The sequence below is a fragment of the Helianthus annuus genome, chromosome 17, assembly GCF_002127325.2.
Source record: "Helianthus annuus cultivar XRQ/B chromosome 17, HanXRQr2.0-SUNRISE, whole genome shotgun sequence".
In the NCBI taxonomy this organism is placed as follows: domain Eukaryota; kingdom Viridiplantae; phylum Streptophyta; class Magnoliopsida; order Asterales; family Asteraceae; genus Helianthus; species Helianthus annuus.
In genome coordinates this window covers 10,198,973-10,216,829 of record NC_035449.2, presented here as the reverse complement: position 1 = coordinate 10,216,829, position 17,857 = coordinate 10,198,973, and the positions used below count along the sequence as shown (strand labels likewise).

Below are 17,857 nucleotides of genomic sequence, written 5' to 3'. Positions count from 1 at the left end.
GCACAAATACTTGACTCATTTATGATTTGTATGGCGTCAAAATTAGAGGTAATCAATCTCTACAATTTTCCACCTCTCTTAACTAGATCACCATCCAGTTCTCCACAGATAGTTTAATTAGTTGGTCGAGTATTGTTGATGTGTTTGTGATACTCAACAACATCCCCGGGTGATTACCGTGGTCCTGAAAGTATTATGAAATTTGTGTTCAATAGATCAGAAACGCATTCATGAAAAGGAAAAGATTTTATGGAAAAAAATTGATGGCTAACAACATCATATTCACTTTCCCATATATAAATTTACTCGTGTGAGCATCACATTTCTAGAATGAATTTCTTGGTTTACTTAATATTCTTATTATTCGTTATCATAACATGTAGTTAGGAGAGCTAGAAGCACAAATACTTGACTCATTTATGATTTGTATGGCGTCAAAATTAGAGGTAATCAATCTCTACAATTTTCCACCTCTCTTAACTAGATCACCATCCAGTTCTCCACAGATAGTTTAATTAGTTGGTCGAGTATTGTTGATGTGTTTGTGATACTCAACAACATCCCCGGGTGATTACCGTGGTCCTGAAAGTATCATGAAATTTGTGTTCAATAGATCAGAAACGCATTCATGAAAAGGAAAAGATTTTATGGAAAAAAATTGATGGCTAACAACATCATATTCACTTTCCCATATATAAATTTACTCGTGTGAGCATCACATTTCTAGAATGAATTTCTTGGTTTACTTAATATTCTTGTTATTCGTTATCATAACATGTAGTTAGGAGAGCTAGAAGCACAAATACTTGACTCATTTATGATTTGTATGGCGTCAAAATTAGAGGTAATCAATCTCTCATGTGCGAAAATGTATCTAGACGTATGTACACAACTGTATATAGTATCCATGTACAAACTTCTAAGCATATGTATGTAAGCATGAAACCAAACCTTCACTACTAGAAAACTACATTTTTTCCTACAAAAGTTTCCTACAAATTTCCCACAACTTATTTTTTTTTACAATTTTCCTACAATTTTTTGACAAAAAAGAAAACAACAAAACTTTTCCAAAAATTTCCTACAAAATTGCTACACAATAAGCATTTGTAGCAATTTAGTAACAAAATTTATAACCTTTTCGACAAAATTCCGACAAAAATTATATATTTTCATATTATTCGTAACTACAACAAAATAAATAATTTAAAAAATATAAAATATTAAATTTGTCGGAAATTTGTAGCAAATTGATACCAGTTGCTACAGATTTCCTACAAAAAATGTTGTTTTATTTGTTATTAATCAATTTTAGAAAAATAGATAATTTAAAAAAAAATAAAATGATAAGTCTGTGGGAAATTTGTAGCAAATTGACAGTAGTTTGCTACAAATTTCCTACAAAAAGGCTATTATTCAACAAATTAAGAAGAAAACGTAATTTTAAAAAATAAAATATTAGATTTGTCGAAATTTTGTAGCAAACTGACACTAGTTGCTACATATTTCCTACAAAAAAAAGTTATGTTATTTATCAATTTAGAAAAAATAAATAATTTTAAAAAATAAAATAATAAATTTGTCGGTAATTTGTAGCAAATTCACAGCAGTTGCTACAAATTTCCTACAAAAAGGCTATTAATTAAGAAGAAAACATAATTTTAAAAAATAAAATATTAGATTTGTCGAAAATTTGTAGCAAATTGACACTAGTTGCTACATATTTCCTACAAAAAAAGTTATGTTATTTGTTATTTATCAATTTAGAAAAAATAGATAATTTCAAAAAATAAAATAATAAATTTGCCGGTAATTTGTAGCAAATTGACAGCAGTTGCTACAAATTTCCTACAAAAACGCTATTATTCATCAAATTAAGAAGAAAACATAATTTTAAAATAGAAAATGTTAAATTTGTCAGAAATTTGTAGCAAAATGACACTAGTTGCTACATATTTCCTACAAAAAAAGTTATGTTATTTGTTATTTATCAATTTAGAAAAAAATATATAATTTTAAAAAATAAAATAATAAATTTGTCGGTAATTTGTAGCAAATTGACAGCAGTTGCTACAAAATTCCTACAAAAAGTCTATTATTCATCAAATTAAGAAGAAAACCTAATTTTGAAATATAAAATGTTAAATTTGTCCGAAATTTGTAGCAAATTAACATAAGTTGTTACAAATTTCCTACAAAATAATTTATGTTATTTTAGAAAAATAGATAATTTAAAAAATAAAATACTAAGTTTGTCGGAAATTTGTAGCAAATTGACACAAGTTGCTACAAATTTCCTACAAAACAATTATTTATAGAAAAAAAACATAGTTTGAAATTATAAAATGTTAAGTTTGTCGAAAATTTGTAGCAAATGAACATCAGTTGCTACAGATTTCATACAAGTAGGTTATTTTAATTTATCAATTTAGAAAAAAAAACATATAATTTTAAATTATAAAATGTCAATTTTGTCAGAAATTTTTGGCAATTGACCCTTTACATATACGATTATGTACTATACTATATCATACCTCATACCATACTATACCATATATTATACGATACTATACTATGTTGTACCTTATACAATACCATACGTTACAATCCTACACTACACGACACGACACAACATGACACGACATTATACTATACGATATAGTATAGTATACTATATTACATTGTGTGATACGATACGGTCCTATACTATACAACACTACACTATACTATACTGTACGATGCTATCATATACTATACAGTACTACATTATAATATATTAACCATACAATATACGATACTATACTATACTATACTATACTATACTATACTATACTATACTATACTATACTATACTATACGATACTATACTATACTATACTATACTATACTATACTATACTATACTATACTATACTATACTATACTATACTATACTATACTATACTATACTACACTATACTACACTATACTACACTATACTACACTATACTACACTATACTACACTATACTACACTATACTACACTATACTATACTATACTATACTATACTATACTATACTATACTATATATACTATACTATACTATACTATACTATACTATACTATACTATACTATACTATACTATACTATACTATACTATACTATACTATACTATACTATACTATACTATACTATACTATACTATACTATACTATACTATACTATACTATACTATACTATACTATACTATACTATACTATACTATACTATACTATACTATACTATACTATACTATACTATACTATACTATAATATACTATACTATACTATACTTTATTGTAAGATACGATATGATCCTATATTATGCTACAGTATACTATATTGTAACATACTACTATACTATACTATAATATACTATATTGTACGATACGATCCTGTACTATGCAAAACTACACTACAGTATATTGTACTGTACTGCACTATACTATATTGTATGATACGATACGATACGATCCTATACTATACAATACTACACTGTATTGTATAGTACTATTACGATACGAAATGAACTACCGGTATTCGCTTTTAATCTAAAAGGCGTACAAATATATCATGATTTTAAACCGAGTGCAGGTCCTATAACGATTCCGAACGTTACCACCCCGAATCCCTTGCGTAACAAATCGAACCGATACGAACGATTTCTCGCCAAAGCCCAAGTCGGCGAAACTCGAAGAGGTCGACGTAACAAACCTGTTTCGTCGACATTGATTCCCTTTCGTCGCTTGCCATCTTGTTTCGTCAAAGTCATTGTGTTTCGCCGGGTTCATTTCCGTTTCGTGGTGGCTGTGATGTCTGTGACTATATATAGACAGAAGATAGATAGAAAACACAGAGAGAACACACACACGAGAGAGTTTGAGAGAGTTTACAGAAAACATTTGTAAACCTTGTGTTGTAACTGACTTTCATATTAAATTTGTCGGAAATTTGTAGCAAATTGATACCAGTTGCTACAGATTTCCTACAAAAAATGTTGTTTTATTTGTTATTAATCAATTTTAGAAAAATAGATAATTTAAAAAAAAATAAAATGATAAGTCTGTGGGAAATTTGTAGCAAATTGACAGTAGTTTGCTACAAATTTCCTACAAAAAGGCTATTATTCAACAAATTAAGAAGAAAACGTAATTTTAAAAAATAAAATATTAGATTTGTCGAAATTTTGTAGCAAACTGACACTAGTTGCTACATATTTCCTACAAAAAAAAGTTATGTTATTTATCAATTTAGAAAAAATAAATAATTTTAAAAAATAAAATAATAAATTTGTCGGTAATTTGTAGCAAATTGACAGCAGTTGCTACAAATTTCCTACAAAAAGGCTATTAATTAAGAAGAAAACATAATTTTAAAAAATAAAATATTAGATTTGTCGAAAATTTGTAGCAAATTGACACTAGTTGCTACATATTTCCTACAAAAAAAGTTATGTTATTTGTTATTTATCAATTTAGAAAAAATAGATAATTTCAAAAAATAAAATAATAAATTTGCCGGTAATTTGTAGCAAATTGACAGCAGTTGCTACAAATTTCCTACAAAAACGCTATTATTCATCAAATTAAGAAGAAAACATAATTTTAAAATAGAAAATGTTAAATTTGTCAGAAATTTGTAGCAAAATGACACTAGTTGCTACATATTTCCTACAAAAAAAGTTATGTTATTTGTTATTTATCAATTTAGAAAAAAATATATAATTTTAAAAAATAAAATAATAAATTTGTCGGTAATTTGTAGCAAATTGACAGCAGTTGCTACAAAATTCCTACAAAAAGTCTATTATTCATCAAATTAAGAAGAAAACCTAATTTTGAAATATAAAATGTTAAATTTGTCCGAAATTTGTAGCAAATTAACATAAGTTGTTACAAATTTCCTACAAAATAATTTATGTTATTTTAGAAAAATAGATAATTTAAAAAATAAAATACTAAGTTTGTCGGAAATTTGTAGCAAATTGACACAAGTTGCTACAAATTTCCTACAAAACAATTATTTATAGAAAAAAAACATAGTTTGAAATTATAAAATGTTAAGTTTGTCGAAAATTTGTAGCAAATGAACATCAGTTGCTACAGATTTCCTACAAGTAGGTTATTTTAATTTATCAATTTAGAAAAAAAAACATATAATTTTAAATTATAAAATGTCAATTTTGTCAGAAATTTTTGGCAATTGACCCTTTACATATACGATTATGTACTATACTATATCATACCTCATACCATACTATACCATATATTATACGATACTATACTATGTTGTACCTTATACAATACCATACGTTACAATCCTACACTACACGACACGACACAACATGACACGACATTATACTATACGATATAGTATAGTATACTATATTACATTGTGTGATACGATACGGTCCTATACTATACAACACTACACTATACTATACTGTACGATGCTATCATATACTATACAGTACTACATTATAATATATTAAACCATACAATATACGATACTATACTATACTATACTATACTATACTATACTATACTATACTATACTATACTATACTATACTATACTATACTATACTATACTATACTATACTATACTATACTATACTATACTATACTATACTATACTATACTATACTATACTATACTATACTATACTATACACTATACTACACTATACTACACTATACTACACTATACTACACTATACTACACTATACTACACTATACTACACTATACTACACTATACTACACTATACTACACTATACTATACTATACTATACTATAATATACTATACTATACTATACTATACTATACTATACTATACTATACTATACTATACTATACTATACTATACTATACTATACTATACTATACTATACTATACTATACTATACTATACTATACTATACTATACTATACTATACTATACTATACTATACTATACTATACTATACTATACTATACTATACTATACTATACTATACTATACTATACTATACTATACTATACTATACTATACTATACTATACTATACTATACTATACTATAATATACTATACTATACTATACTTTATTGTAAGATACGATATGATCCTATATTATGCTACAGTATACTATATTGTAACATACTACTATACTATACTATAATATACTATATTGTACGATACGATCCTGTACTATGCAAAACTACACTACAGTATATTGTACTGTACTGCACTATACTATATTGTATGATACGATACGATACGATCCTATACTATACAATACTACACTGTATTGTATAGTACTATTACGATACGAAATGAACTACCGGTATTCGCTTTTAATCTAAAAGGCGTACAAATATATCATGATTTTAAACCGAGTGCAGGTCCTATAACGATTCCGAACGTTACCACCCCGAATCCCTTGCGTAACAAATCGAACCGATACGAACGATTTCTCGCCAAAGCCCAAGTCGGCGAAACTCGAAGAGGTCGACGTAACAAACCTGTTTCGTCGACATTGATTCCCTTTCGTCGCTTGCCATCTTGTTTCGTCAAAGTCATTGTGTTTCGCCGGGTTCATTTCCGTTTCGTGGTGGCTGTGATGTCTGTGACTATATATAGACAGAAGATAGATAGAAAACACAGAGAGAACACACACACGAGAGAGTTTGAGAGAGTTTACAGAAAACATTTGTAAACCTTGTGTTGTAACTGACTTTCATAGTATTAATACATTGGTGTTAATCGTTGAATTTCGTTTCGTTTATTTACGTGTTCTATATCGGTTTGCTATCTCGGTTGGATTCCGCACAACCGGGTTGATTTGTACACAAGGATTAGGCGACTAGATCCTCCCCTAGCCGGACCTACACTTTCTAATCATAACTAGTGGTTTTTCTCCGCGCTATGCGGCGGGAGCTTAGTTGGTATAGATTAATTTCTTTCCTATACGAACACTCGCTATAGCAGCTTCAAGAGAAAACTAAAAAGATAAAGTTGTGATATGCCCAAAAGGATATCAACACGTGTATTATATCAATCAAAAACTATAAAAGAATGATACCGGTTCTGATACTACCGATATTGGTACCGATGTTCGGTTGAAATCGGCTTGATTCGTGACGTATCGATACTCGTATAATTTACGATTAAAAAATATGTTTTTTTAATATTGTTATCGGCACTCGTATAATTTACAGAAAGAATAAATTACAATTCGTTTTTAGTTTTGATTCGATTTGATACGATAGTAGGACAATATACATACATTATTAATAAAAACTAAATTTAGAGAAAATCAAAATATATAATATTAAATGTTTAGATTTACTATTCCTATTAATATATACAAAATATAATATAATAAGCATGTATAAAAAAACACAACCATTGGATCTCACAACCTTTGGATCGTCAACCCTGTGGCCCACCTTTTCAAGCCCTAATTGAAAAAAAATAAACATTCCCGCTTCTATCTTTTGGCTCGCTGTCTCCTTTTCCCGCTACTCATTCCAGCCCTAATCTTCCCACCAAAGAAATCGACCAGCCAATCGACCAGCCCTAATCTTCCCACCAAAGATACTAGTTGCTACATATTTCCTACAAAAAAAGTTATGTTATTTGTTATTTATCAATTTAGAAAAAATAGATAATTTCAAAAAATAAAATAATAAATTTGCCGGTAATTTGTAGCAAATTGACAGCAGTTGCTACAAATTTCCTACAAAAACGCTATTATTCATCAAATTAAGAAGAAAACATAATTTTAAAATAGAAAATGTTAAATTTGTCAGAAATTTGTAGCAAAATGACACTAGTTGCTACATATTTCCTACAAAAAAAGTTATGTTATTTGTTATTTATCAATTTAGAAAAAAATATATAATTTTAAAAAATAAAATAATAAATTTGTCGGTAATTTGTAGCAAATTGACAGCAGTTGCTACAAAATTCCTACAAAAAGTCTATTATTCATCAAATTAAGAAGAAAACCTAATTTTGAAATATAAAATGTTAAATTTGTCCGAAATTTGTAGCAAATTAACATAAGTTGTTACAAATTTCCTACAAAATAATTTATGTTATTTTAGAAAAATAGATAATTTAAAAAATAAAATACTAAGTTTGTCGGAAATTTGTAGCAAATTGACACAAGTTGCTACAAATTTCCTACAAAACAATTATTTATAGAAAAAAAACATAGTTTGAAATTATAAAATGTTAAGTTTGTCGAAAATTTGTAGCAAATGAACATCAGTTGCTACAGATTTCCTACAAGTAGGTTATTTTAATTTATCAATTTAGAAAAAAAAACATATAATTTTAAATTATAAAATGTCAATTTTGTCAGAAATTTTTGGCAATTGACCCTTTACATATACGATTATGTACTATACTATATCATACCTCATACCATACTATACCATATATTATACGATACTATACTATGTTGTACCTTATACAATACCATACGTTACAATCCTACACTACACGACACGACACAACATGACACGACATTATACTATACGATATAGTATAGTATACTATATTACATTGTGTGATACGATACGGTCCTATACTATACAACACTACACTATACTATACTGTACGATGCTATCATATACTATACAGTACTACATTATAATATATTAAACCATACAATATACGATACTATACTATACTATACTATACTATACTATACTATACTATACTATACTATACTATACTATACGATACTATACTATACTATACTATACTATACTATACTATACTATACTATACTATACTATACTATACTATACTATACTATACTACACTATACTACACTATACTACACTATACTACACTATACTACACTATACTACACTATACTACACTATACTACACTATACTATACTATACTATACTATACTATACTATACTATAATATACTATACTATACTATACTATACTATACTATACTATACTATACTATACTATACTATACTATACTATACTATACTATACTATACTATACTATACTATACTATACTATACTATACTATACTATACTATACTATACTATACTATACTATACTATACTATACTATACTATACTATACTATACTATACTATACTATACTATACTATACTATACTATAATATACTATACTATACTATACTTTATTGTAAGATACGATATGATCCTATATTATGCTACAGTATACTATATTGTAACATACTACTATACTATACTATAATATACTATATTGTACGATACGATCCTGTACTATGCAAAACTACACTACAGTATATTGTACTGTACTGCACTATACTATATTGTATGATACGATACGATACGATCCTATACTATACAATACTACACTGTATTGTATAGTACTATTACGATACGAAATGAACTACCGGTATTCGCTTTTAATCTAAAAGGCGTACAAATATATCATGATTTTAAACCGAGTGCAGGTCCTATAACGATTCCGAACGTTACCACCCCGAATCCCTTGCGTAACAAATCGAACCGATACGAACGATTTCTCGCCAAAGCCCAAGTCGGCGAAACTCGAAGAGGTCGACGTAACAAACCTGTTTCGTCGACATTGATTCCCTTTCGTCGCTTGCCATCTTGTTTCGTCAAAGTCATTGTGTTTCGCCGGGTTCATTTCCGTTTCGTGGTGGCTGTGATGTCTGTGACTATATATAGACAGAAGATAGATAGAAAACACAGAGAGAACACACACACGAGAGAGTTTGAGAGAGTTTACAGAAAACATTTGTAAACCTTGTGTTGTAACTGACTTTCATAGTATTAATACATTGGTGTTAATCGTTGAATTTCGTTTCGTTTATTTACGTGTTCTATATCGGTTTGCTATCTCGGTTGGATTCCGCACAACCGGGTTGATTTGTACACAAGGATTAGGCGACTAGATCCTCCCCTAGCCGGACCTACACTTTCTAATCATAACTAGTGGTTTTTCTCCGCGCTATGCGGCGGGAGCTTAGTTGGTATAGATTAATTTCTTTCCTATACGAACACTCGCTATAGCAGCTTCAAGAGAAAACTAAAAAGATAAAGTTGTGATATGCCCAAAAGGATATCAACACGTGTATTATATCAATCAAAAACTATAAAAGAATGATACCGGTTCTGATACTACCGATATTGGTACCGATGTTCGGTTGAAATCGGCTTGATTCGTGACGTATCGATACTCGTATAATTTACGATTAAAAAATATGTTTTTTTAATATTGTTATCGGCACTCGTATAATTTACAGAAAGAATAAATTACAATTCGTTTTTAGTTTTGATTCGATTTGATACGATAGTAGGACAATATACATACATTATTAATAAAAACTAAATTTAGAGAAAATCAAAATATATAATATTAAATGTTTAGATTTACTATTCCTATTAATATATACAAAATATAATATAATAAGCATGTATAAAAAAACACAACCATTGGATCTCACAACCTTTGGATCGTCAACCCTGTGGCCCACCTTTTCAAGCCCTAATTGAAAAAAATAAACATTCCCGCTTCTATCTTTTGGCTCGCTGTCTCCTTTTCCCGCTACTCATTCCAGCCCTAATCTTCCCACCAAAGAAATCGACCAGCCAATGAGTAGGCGACGACGAAGATAGAGGCCAGAAGCTGTGTTCCAGACGGTGGTTTCGGGCGGCGCTTCAAACTGTGAAACCGGTAAGTTGACCTGATCCCAATTTCGTAAACCCTAGGGTTCCTAACTTTCATGGTAGTTTTGTAAAACCTAAATTTGAGTGAAATCGTGAAATTTATTTAGTGTTTTTTACTACTGTAAGTGTTTTTTGTTACTATTAGTGTATAAATGTGAAATTTATTAGTGTTTTTGCTGAAGTTAGCTACTGTGAACGGTGACTAGTCACAAATTAGGACTAGATTGGCTGATTCGCAACAGTGATGGGTTGCAAGCAAAGTGCAGAGCTGAAGTTTGGCTATTTTTGTTTTAGGCTTTTTAAATGAATTGTGTATAGTTTTAAATGGGTAATTATGTCTATTCTTTTTTTCAGGCATACTACTAGTTAGTAGGGGTGAGCAATAATCGGTTCCGACCCACGAGAACCACAAAACCGACCCTTTAGAACCGCGTGTTGGTACCGATTTAGCAAAAGGGGTCGGTTCATGGTTCTTGTATTTCCTGAATATGCGGTTCCGGGTCAGTTCTGGTTCCAACCTGTCCAAAAGCATTATGAACCATGAGAACCGTTTCTAATGTATATGCTTGATTTGGTTTATTTGTGATATTAATGATATATGTATGATGTGTGTATAATTATATATTTTTAAACTAGTGTGAGTGTTCCATTGAAACCGATTTAATACATGTGGATTTGATTTAAATGTACATTTTTTATATGCAAAGATCATTACATCAGTGATGTAATGTAGAATATCCGATAAGAGGGTACCAAAGATTACAAGGATGCATCAGGATCATAGAAGTCAGGAACCAGCTTCAAAGAAGTTCACTAAACTCATATTTGTTGCAGCCCCAAAAATAAGTTGTATGTAAATGGCTCTTAAGGTTCTAAAAGGGTCTAGGACCCATGAGACCCTTCTTAGACCCGAACGTTTTCCTCCTTAAATGGTTCCGGTTCTTATATTTGTTAGATATTCAGTTTTGGGTCGGGTTGGTTTGGGGTCGGTTCTTGATGGTTCGGAACCTTTGCTCACCCTTAATAGCTAGTACATATAATATATCTGTTGTTAGAATTTTAGATTAAGTGAAGGTCTTAAAAGGTTTTATATTTCTTGATGCTAGTTAGATGATTTTAGTATCAAATTAAATATATTAAATATTACTCTCTAAATATATTTATAAGACTAATATAATTATCCAATATAATATATTTTTTTTCATTCAAGTGTGCTTTTCTTTTCTCAGGCCCTCGCTTTTTTGCGCCTGGCGCATTTGATAACTATGGTTTGACTGAATCCCAAACGGAATTGAACGTTGGAGTTTGATCTTGATAAGGAGGACGGCGTGGACCATTTTTTTTTGTGTGTTCTTGGACCGACCCGAAATTCGTTCTGATCCGGACCCGTTTCAACCAGAACTTATGTCCAAGATCTCTATTTATTTCTATTATTTCTATTTGTTTATTTCTGTTATTTATGGTTCCAATAATTATTGGTTGTTTACTCTTGGTGATCTAGTGATTGGAAGATCGGGAAGCTTTACAAATAAGCCAATTTGCATCATCTAGTCGAGACTTATAAGGTTAGTTCTTTTGATACCGCAACTTATGTGATGTAGAAGTATTTATTATATAATTGTCATACTAGATTACTAGCTCATGTATGTCTTTAAGTTAGCTTGATGGATCATGCTAAGCCTAACAAACTTAATTTATAGACCAACAAGTCACTTTAAGCCATACATGTTTGATAATGGTGGCGGCGACGAAGGTGATGACGATGGTGTTGGCGTAGGTGACGATGGTGTTGGCGATGGGAGGCAATTTATACAATGCAACGAAACCAGGTATATTTCTAATTTAACATTTTAATATACATTGTTTATTATTAGTGTTATAAACTAGTGTTTACCCTGCGTTGTCCCGGGTTTTTTTTTTTGTAAATATCAAACACACTTGTGTATTTTTATTGGGAATTAGAAACGGTTCAGCATATGGGTCAACGGGTCAGAAGCCGGTCAAACGGGTCATATGGGTTGTTAAAGACCTGGTAGTAGATGACCGATTAAACTGGAAATAGATATTGGTTTGCTGATAATAAGGAGAACATGGGAATTGATTAGTTTTTCTTACTTGTTTATCAAGTCCTGTAACCAACATTTAAAAAAAATATTTAATTCTCATGTTCTTATTATCAGCAAACCCTCGTTCATTTCTAGTTTAATCGATCATCTACTCCAGCTCTTCAACAACCCATATGACCCGTTTGACCGGCTTCTGACCCGCTGACCCATATGCTGAACCGGATGACCCGTAAACGAACCCAAATAATCCCACAAACATGACATAAAAACCTTATGAACCGTCGCCGCCCAGGTTGCCAGATTTCATATGTGGTTACTGTAGATAAGAATCGATGTTCTTTGTTATTATAGAGTAATATACTTATATGGTTTTTTCAATATTGTAGGTTTACAGACAAAACGGTAAAAAAATGTGTGAAGGATATATTTAACCAATGTTATGATGGAGATTGGGTCACATTTAAAAAAGATCCCACAAAACGTAAGGATGCGTTTGTTTGATCGCTTTCGGGTATTTATCAGTTAATTATATGTCTATGTTTTTGATTAATTGTTATAGCCGGGAGAGCAAACCACAAAAATGACTTGTGCCGTCGTACAGGCGGGTCAATACGATTTGATCAATATCGTATCAACTTGGTAAGCTAAATATTATTAACAATCTCTATATTTAACACTTATAATTTACAATACTCCTTTTTGTATAGGACAAAGAAGAGGGTAAAACAGTTTGATACAAGAAAGTATTGTTACAGACCCACACCACTAAGAGGTGCAAAAAAATGTTACAAGATGGGGAGATAAGTGAAAATGATTTTGAGTCGTTGGAGTTTGTTACCGGCCGTGCAAAGCGTTCATATGTAAGCTCTCTTCTATCATTTATTTTAACTAGTGGAATTCCTTCGCACTTCGCGACGGGTATTCGATTGATATCGGTTTGATTCTTTATAGTACTGACACTTGCTATAACTGTCTTGAAACTTGAATAGTTGAATGATTATGTGAAAATGTAAATTTGGATTGTTGAAACTTGAATTAGATGCGGAAATGCAAAGCTGAATGATTTGTTGAAACTTGAATTGTTAAAAACTTGAATAGTTCATTGTTGAATTCTTATATTTATGTAGGATGATTCTCCAATAAACATTTGATTTATTATTGTTATTTAGCTTTCATTATATCTATGATTGCAACTGCAAATCTTTTTGTTTCCATAGCTGTAGTCATTTATTGATCTTTGGTTTATGATATATGCATCAAGTACATGCTTACTTCTTATGGTCTATATTTTCTTGAACGGAAAATTTCTTTTTAATTCTCATCTGTGGGACTTGAACCCAAGACCTTCCTCTCTCAAGGTGTTTAAATGTTTTGCCTTTGCCAATGGATCACCACCCTATTGGTCCTTATAGTCTATATTGATCTTTGGTTTATGATATGCATCAATTAAATGCTTATCTTGTAGTCTATGTATGTTAACAACTGAGTGTGGAATGGGAACAGTGGTGCACTTATAATTTTTAGACCATATGATGTAACTTGTGATGGTGGGAGTAATTGTTTTTTGGGTGTGTTTTTTTATGTATGTTCTACTCCGGTAGCTTGCTGAAAAGTTTTTGTATTTTGGGTGTAGAATAAAATGAAATTTGCTTTGCAAAAAAATGTTAGCCAAAGCACTCTATTTGTAACTTAGTATAGCTTAAAGTTACATTCAGTACATATAAAAACAATGAATTGCAAACATCACCGAGAGATAAATATATTTGTACATGGATTGTGACCCATAAAGCGATATTGGTTAAAAGTCGATAGTTCTTTGGCTTGTAAATGTAAGCATCAGTCGGTAGATTTTTTTATTTTTGTATAGTATTTTATTATATGATGATTACTATTTTATTATTTTCAGCTTCAAAAAGTTTAGGCGGAACTAGAAAGAGAGCGTGAGGCCCGATAAAGCATAGAAGCCCGTTTCGAACTATTTCAACAAGAGCGTGAAAAATAGCGGGCCGACCAAGACGCATGGCGAAAAAATATGGAAGAAATGGTGAAAAACATCGAAAAGAAGTAAACAAAGCTCTCGTCGTGTTAAGTATTGGAATGTTGGATTAGTTTTGAATCAAAAAACTTGCTCTTAATTAGGATTTTTTGTGTATTTTGGAATGTTTCGGAACTTTTGGAATGTTTTAGAATCTTGCTTGTTGCAATTTAGAATGTTTTATAATTTTGCTTGCTGCAATTTTTTTTGGAATATTTAATATTTTGCTGCATTTTTTATACAAAAAATGGTTTTTCAAAATTATCTGATATTGTTATTTTGTCACAAATCTGTCGCAAAAAATTGTAGGAATTTTGTCGCAAATCTTAATTTCTAAGTTGTAGGAAATTTGTAGCTACATTAAAAAAAATATTTTTTATTTGTAGGAAATTTGTCGTAAACTGTTTTGATAACTTTGTAGGAAATTTGTTGGAAACCGCTAGTTTTGTAGATAATTCGTAGCAAATTGTTTAGAGAAACTTTATAAATTTGTAGGAAACTTGTGGAAAGTTTTATGATTTGTAGGAAATTTTGTCGCAAGAAAGTTTTATAATTTGTAGGAATTTTGTCGTAGAAAAGTTTTATAATTTGTAGGAATTTTGTCGCAAGAACGTTTTATAATTTGTAGGTATTTTGTCGGGAAAACAAAAAATTATGAATATTTTTTTAATAATGCTATTAAATATAAAAATAAAATATCATAAAATAATATACAAAAAGGCAAAAACGTGGAAAAATTGTCGGAATTTTGTAAGAAGAGCGATTTGTCAGTATTTTGTAGCAAATTTTGCGACGAGAGATTTTGTAGGAATTTTGTAGCAGATTTTGTCGTATTTTTGTAGCTAATCCGGTTACCCACAAGTTTATTTCCTATGAATTTTTTTGTAGGAAATTTGTGGGTAAGACCAATTTCAGACAAATTTGCTACAAATTTGGTTGTCACAAACTTGACAATTTTCTAGTAGTGCTTAGATACTATAAGAACCATCTATGATAAACCTCAAAATTTCATATTCCTTCTCTAACAAGATCGTCCGATGGTAATTAATTAACCACCTCCGAGGGTATAATGCCGTTAGAGGGAGAATATCATTACGAGTCCCATGCATGTGATGAAACCAATCCTTAGATGCTATGATCTAGCATCATTGAACAAACGTTATAAATCTTTTTTCTTCTCTTGCAGCATGCCGGTTTTCAATCTCGTGACCGAGTCGACATTAATTTCCCAAGAAGGACCATCGATGACCCAAAAAGGTTACGCAGAACAAAATCATTTGAAATTACCAAGTATTGTTGTCTTGTTCCTTATTTTGGATTGGGTAGTGCCCATGTTGCAGCCATGCTTGGAGGTAAACTTCTTGTTTACCAACATATTACTAATATTTTATTAACAATTTCATGCACATCCTAAACTCTACACCTAGTCTTAAGTGAGACTTATCCCTCGACCTCATTAGGGGAAGAACACCTGACAGTGGTGGAACTAGAACTTCTTAGTATAGAAGGGTCCAACACACGTTTCTACTAAAGAATACTCAGATTTTATATATAAATATCTAGAAAACTTTGATCACCCGGTGAGAGGTATATAGAGTACCCTACCCCTATTTCAAGTATTAAAAGCCAAAAGGCCTTTGGCCCAATGGTATTGCCGAATTCCCCTCAACCAAGTGGTGAGGGTGAAAACCCCATTGTGGGTATTTATGTGGATTTTAGGTGGTGTAGATTTGGGAAGAATGTGTGGGTGAGTGTCGCCGTTCTATTAGTATTAAAACTGGTGAAGTTTTTCTAACCTACACTTGTCCTAAAATATGCAGTCAAAACAAGCACCTTTAGGAATGCTTGTAGAAATGTAGGAATTCCTGAGTGGCCATGGATACCAAGTAGTACAACTAATAGAGCTTCTTCTGATCCTGAATCTCCAATTACACCAACGACATCTGAAACTAGTTATTTTCCAACTTCGATTGCTACAGAGAGCATGCCCTACATCTGGTACGTTATTCATAACTGTCACATTTGTGTCATCAATTATGAGACACTGGGCTTGTTTACAATGTATCTTCTTCAACTCCATTGTAGGAACATGGGAATCAATAACTGGTCACCTGTACAAACTATGATTACTCAAGCACCTTTCTCGGAATATCTAACCAACCAAATAGATTGTGATACTAGTCCTTTTGGAACTCTAATTGCTACACAATATGGTTCTATTGGATTTCCAGCAGAAACCGAGTACATGGCATCTGATCCTGGTTCTTTCGGGGCTCCAATTTATATAGATCACATGCCTGACCTTTCTTATTTGATCCCCGACTGGTATGTCATTCAAAACTCACATTTGTTTGATTTTGGGATGTTGAACTCATTTACAATGTATACATAATATCTTCTTCAATTCCATTGTAGGAATGTCGGAAGTTGTGAGTCGCCGTATATATACACAAAATACGACTTCCACTGAAGCATCTCTCTCTGAGTACATAGCATCTGATACTAGTTCTTTTGGAGATCAAATTGCTATGGAGTACATGTCTGACCTTTCTTATTTGATACCTAGATCCATTTCAAAACGTATACATTAATTTGGTTTTGGGACGTTGAACTCCCTAATTATATACCTTCTACATTTCCATTGTAGGGACGTTGGAATTTTTGATTTGTCAACCATGACTACCGAAGCATCTTCTCCAGAAACTCAAATCAATCAAATAGCATCTGGTACCGGTCGTTCTAAATCTTGGAATATTGAATTTGAACGCAATCGTCCTGATTTCATGTTAGAATTTGAAATGGAATGTCCTGATCTGGACTTGGACACTCGCGGCTTTTTTTAATTATAAAAAATAGAACAGCCATAACATAGTGTTTTACTGCTAATTAGCACGAAAATAGATTAAACTATAAATAGAGTTGGAGTTTTGTGTTAAGCAATGTAAATACGAAATAAATGTTAGTGTTCTATGTAACTTCAGAGATACTATTGATTTGATCTCTGGCAGGTTGTGTATCAAGTCTTTTCTCACGGC

The 17,857-nt window shown here is 30.9% G+C and overlaps 1 protein-coding gene and 1 long non-coding RNA gene across 3 annotated transcripts; both read left to right on the top strand.

Moving 5' to 3' along the window:
• Nucleotides 1-10,559: 10,559 nt before the first annotated feature.
• On the top strand, nt 10,560-15,008 carry LOC110925683. Of its 2 annotated transcripts, XR_002584657.2 has the most exons (8): nt 10,560-10,728; nt 11,951-12,127; nt 12,223-12,286; nt 12,422-12,550; nt 13,174-13,268; nt 13,347-13,426; nt 13,495-13,647; nt 14,694-15,008. It is a non-coding gene; the product is annotated as an uncharacterized LOC110925683 (long non-coding RNA). The 2 variants fall into 2 exon arrangements; XR_004886129.1 differs by having other exon boundaries at nt 11,951-12,286.
• A 1,047-nt stretch (nt 15,009-16,055) lies between these two features.
• Nucleotides 16,056-17,545, top strand: LOC110921432. Its single transcript, XM_035986662.1, has 4 exons — nt 16,056-16,174; nt 16,643-16,820; nt 16,908-17,355; nt 17,470-17,545. Exons 1-3 carry the CDS (start codon nt 16,165-16,167, stop codon nt 17,212-17,214), a joined length of 495 nt encoding a protein of 164 aa, XP_035842555.1. The 5' UTR covers nt 16,056-16,164; the 3' UTR covers nt 17,215-17,355; nt 17,470-17,545.
• Nucleotides 17,546-17,857: the final 312 nt, after the last annotated feature.

Bases quoted from the DNA above. Each gene is read 5' to 3' on its own strand.
- LOC110921432 (XM_035986662.1), top strand. The intron at 16,821-16,907 runs GTACGTTATTCA...ACTCCATTGTAG, and splicing joins GAGAGCATGCCCTACATCTG to GAACATGGGAATCAATAACT.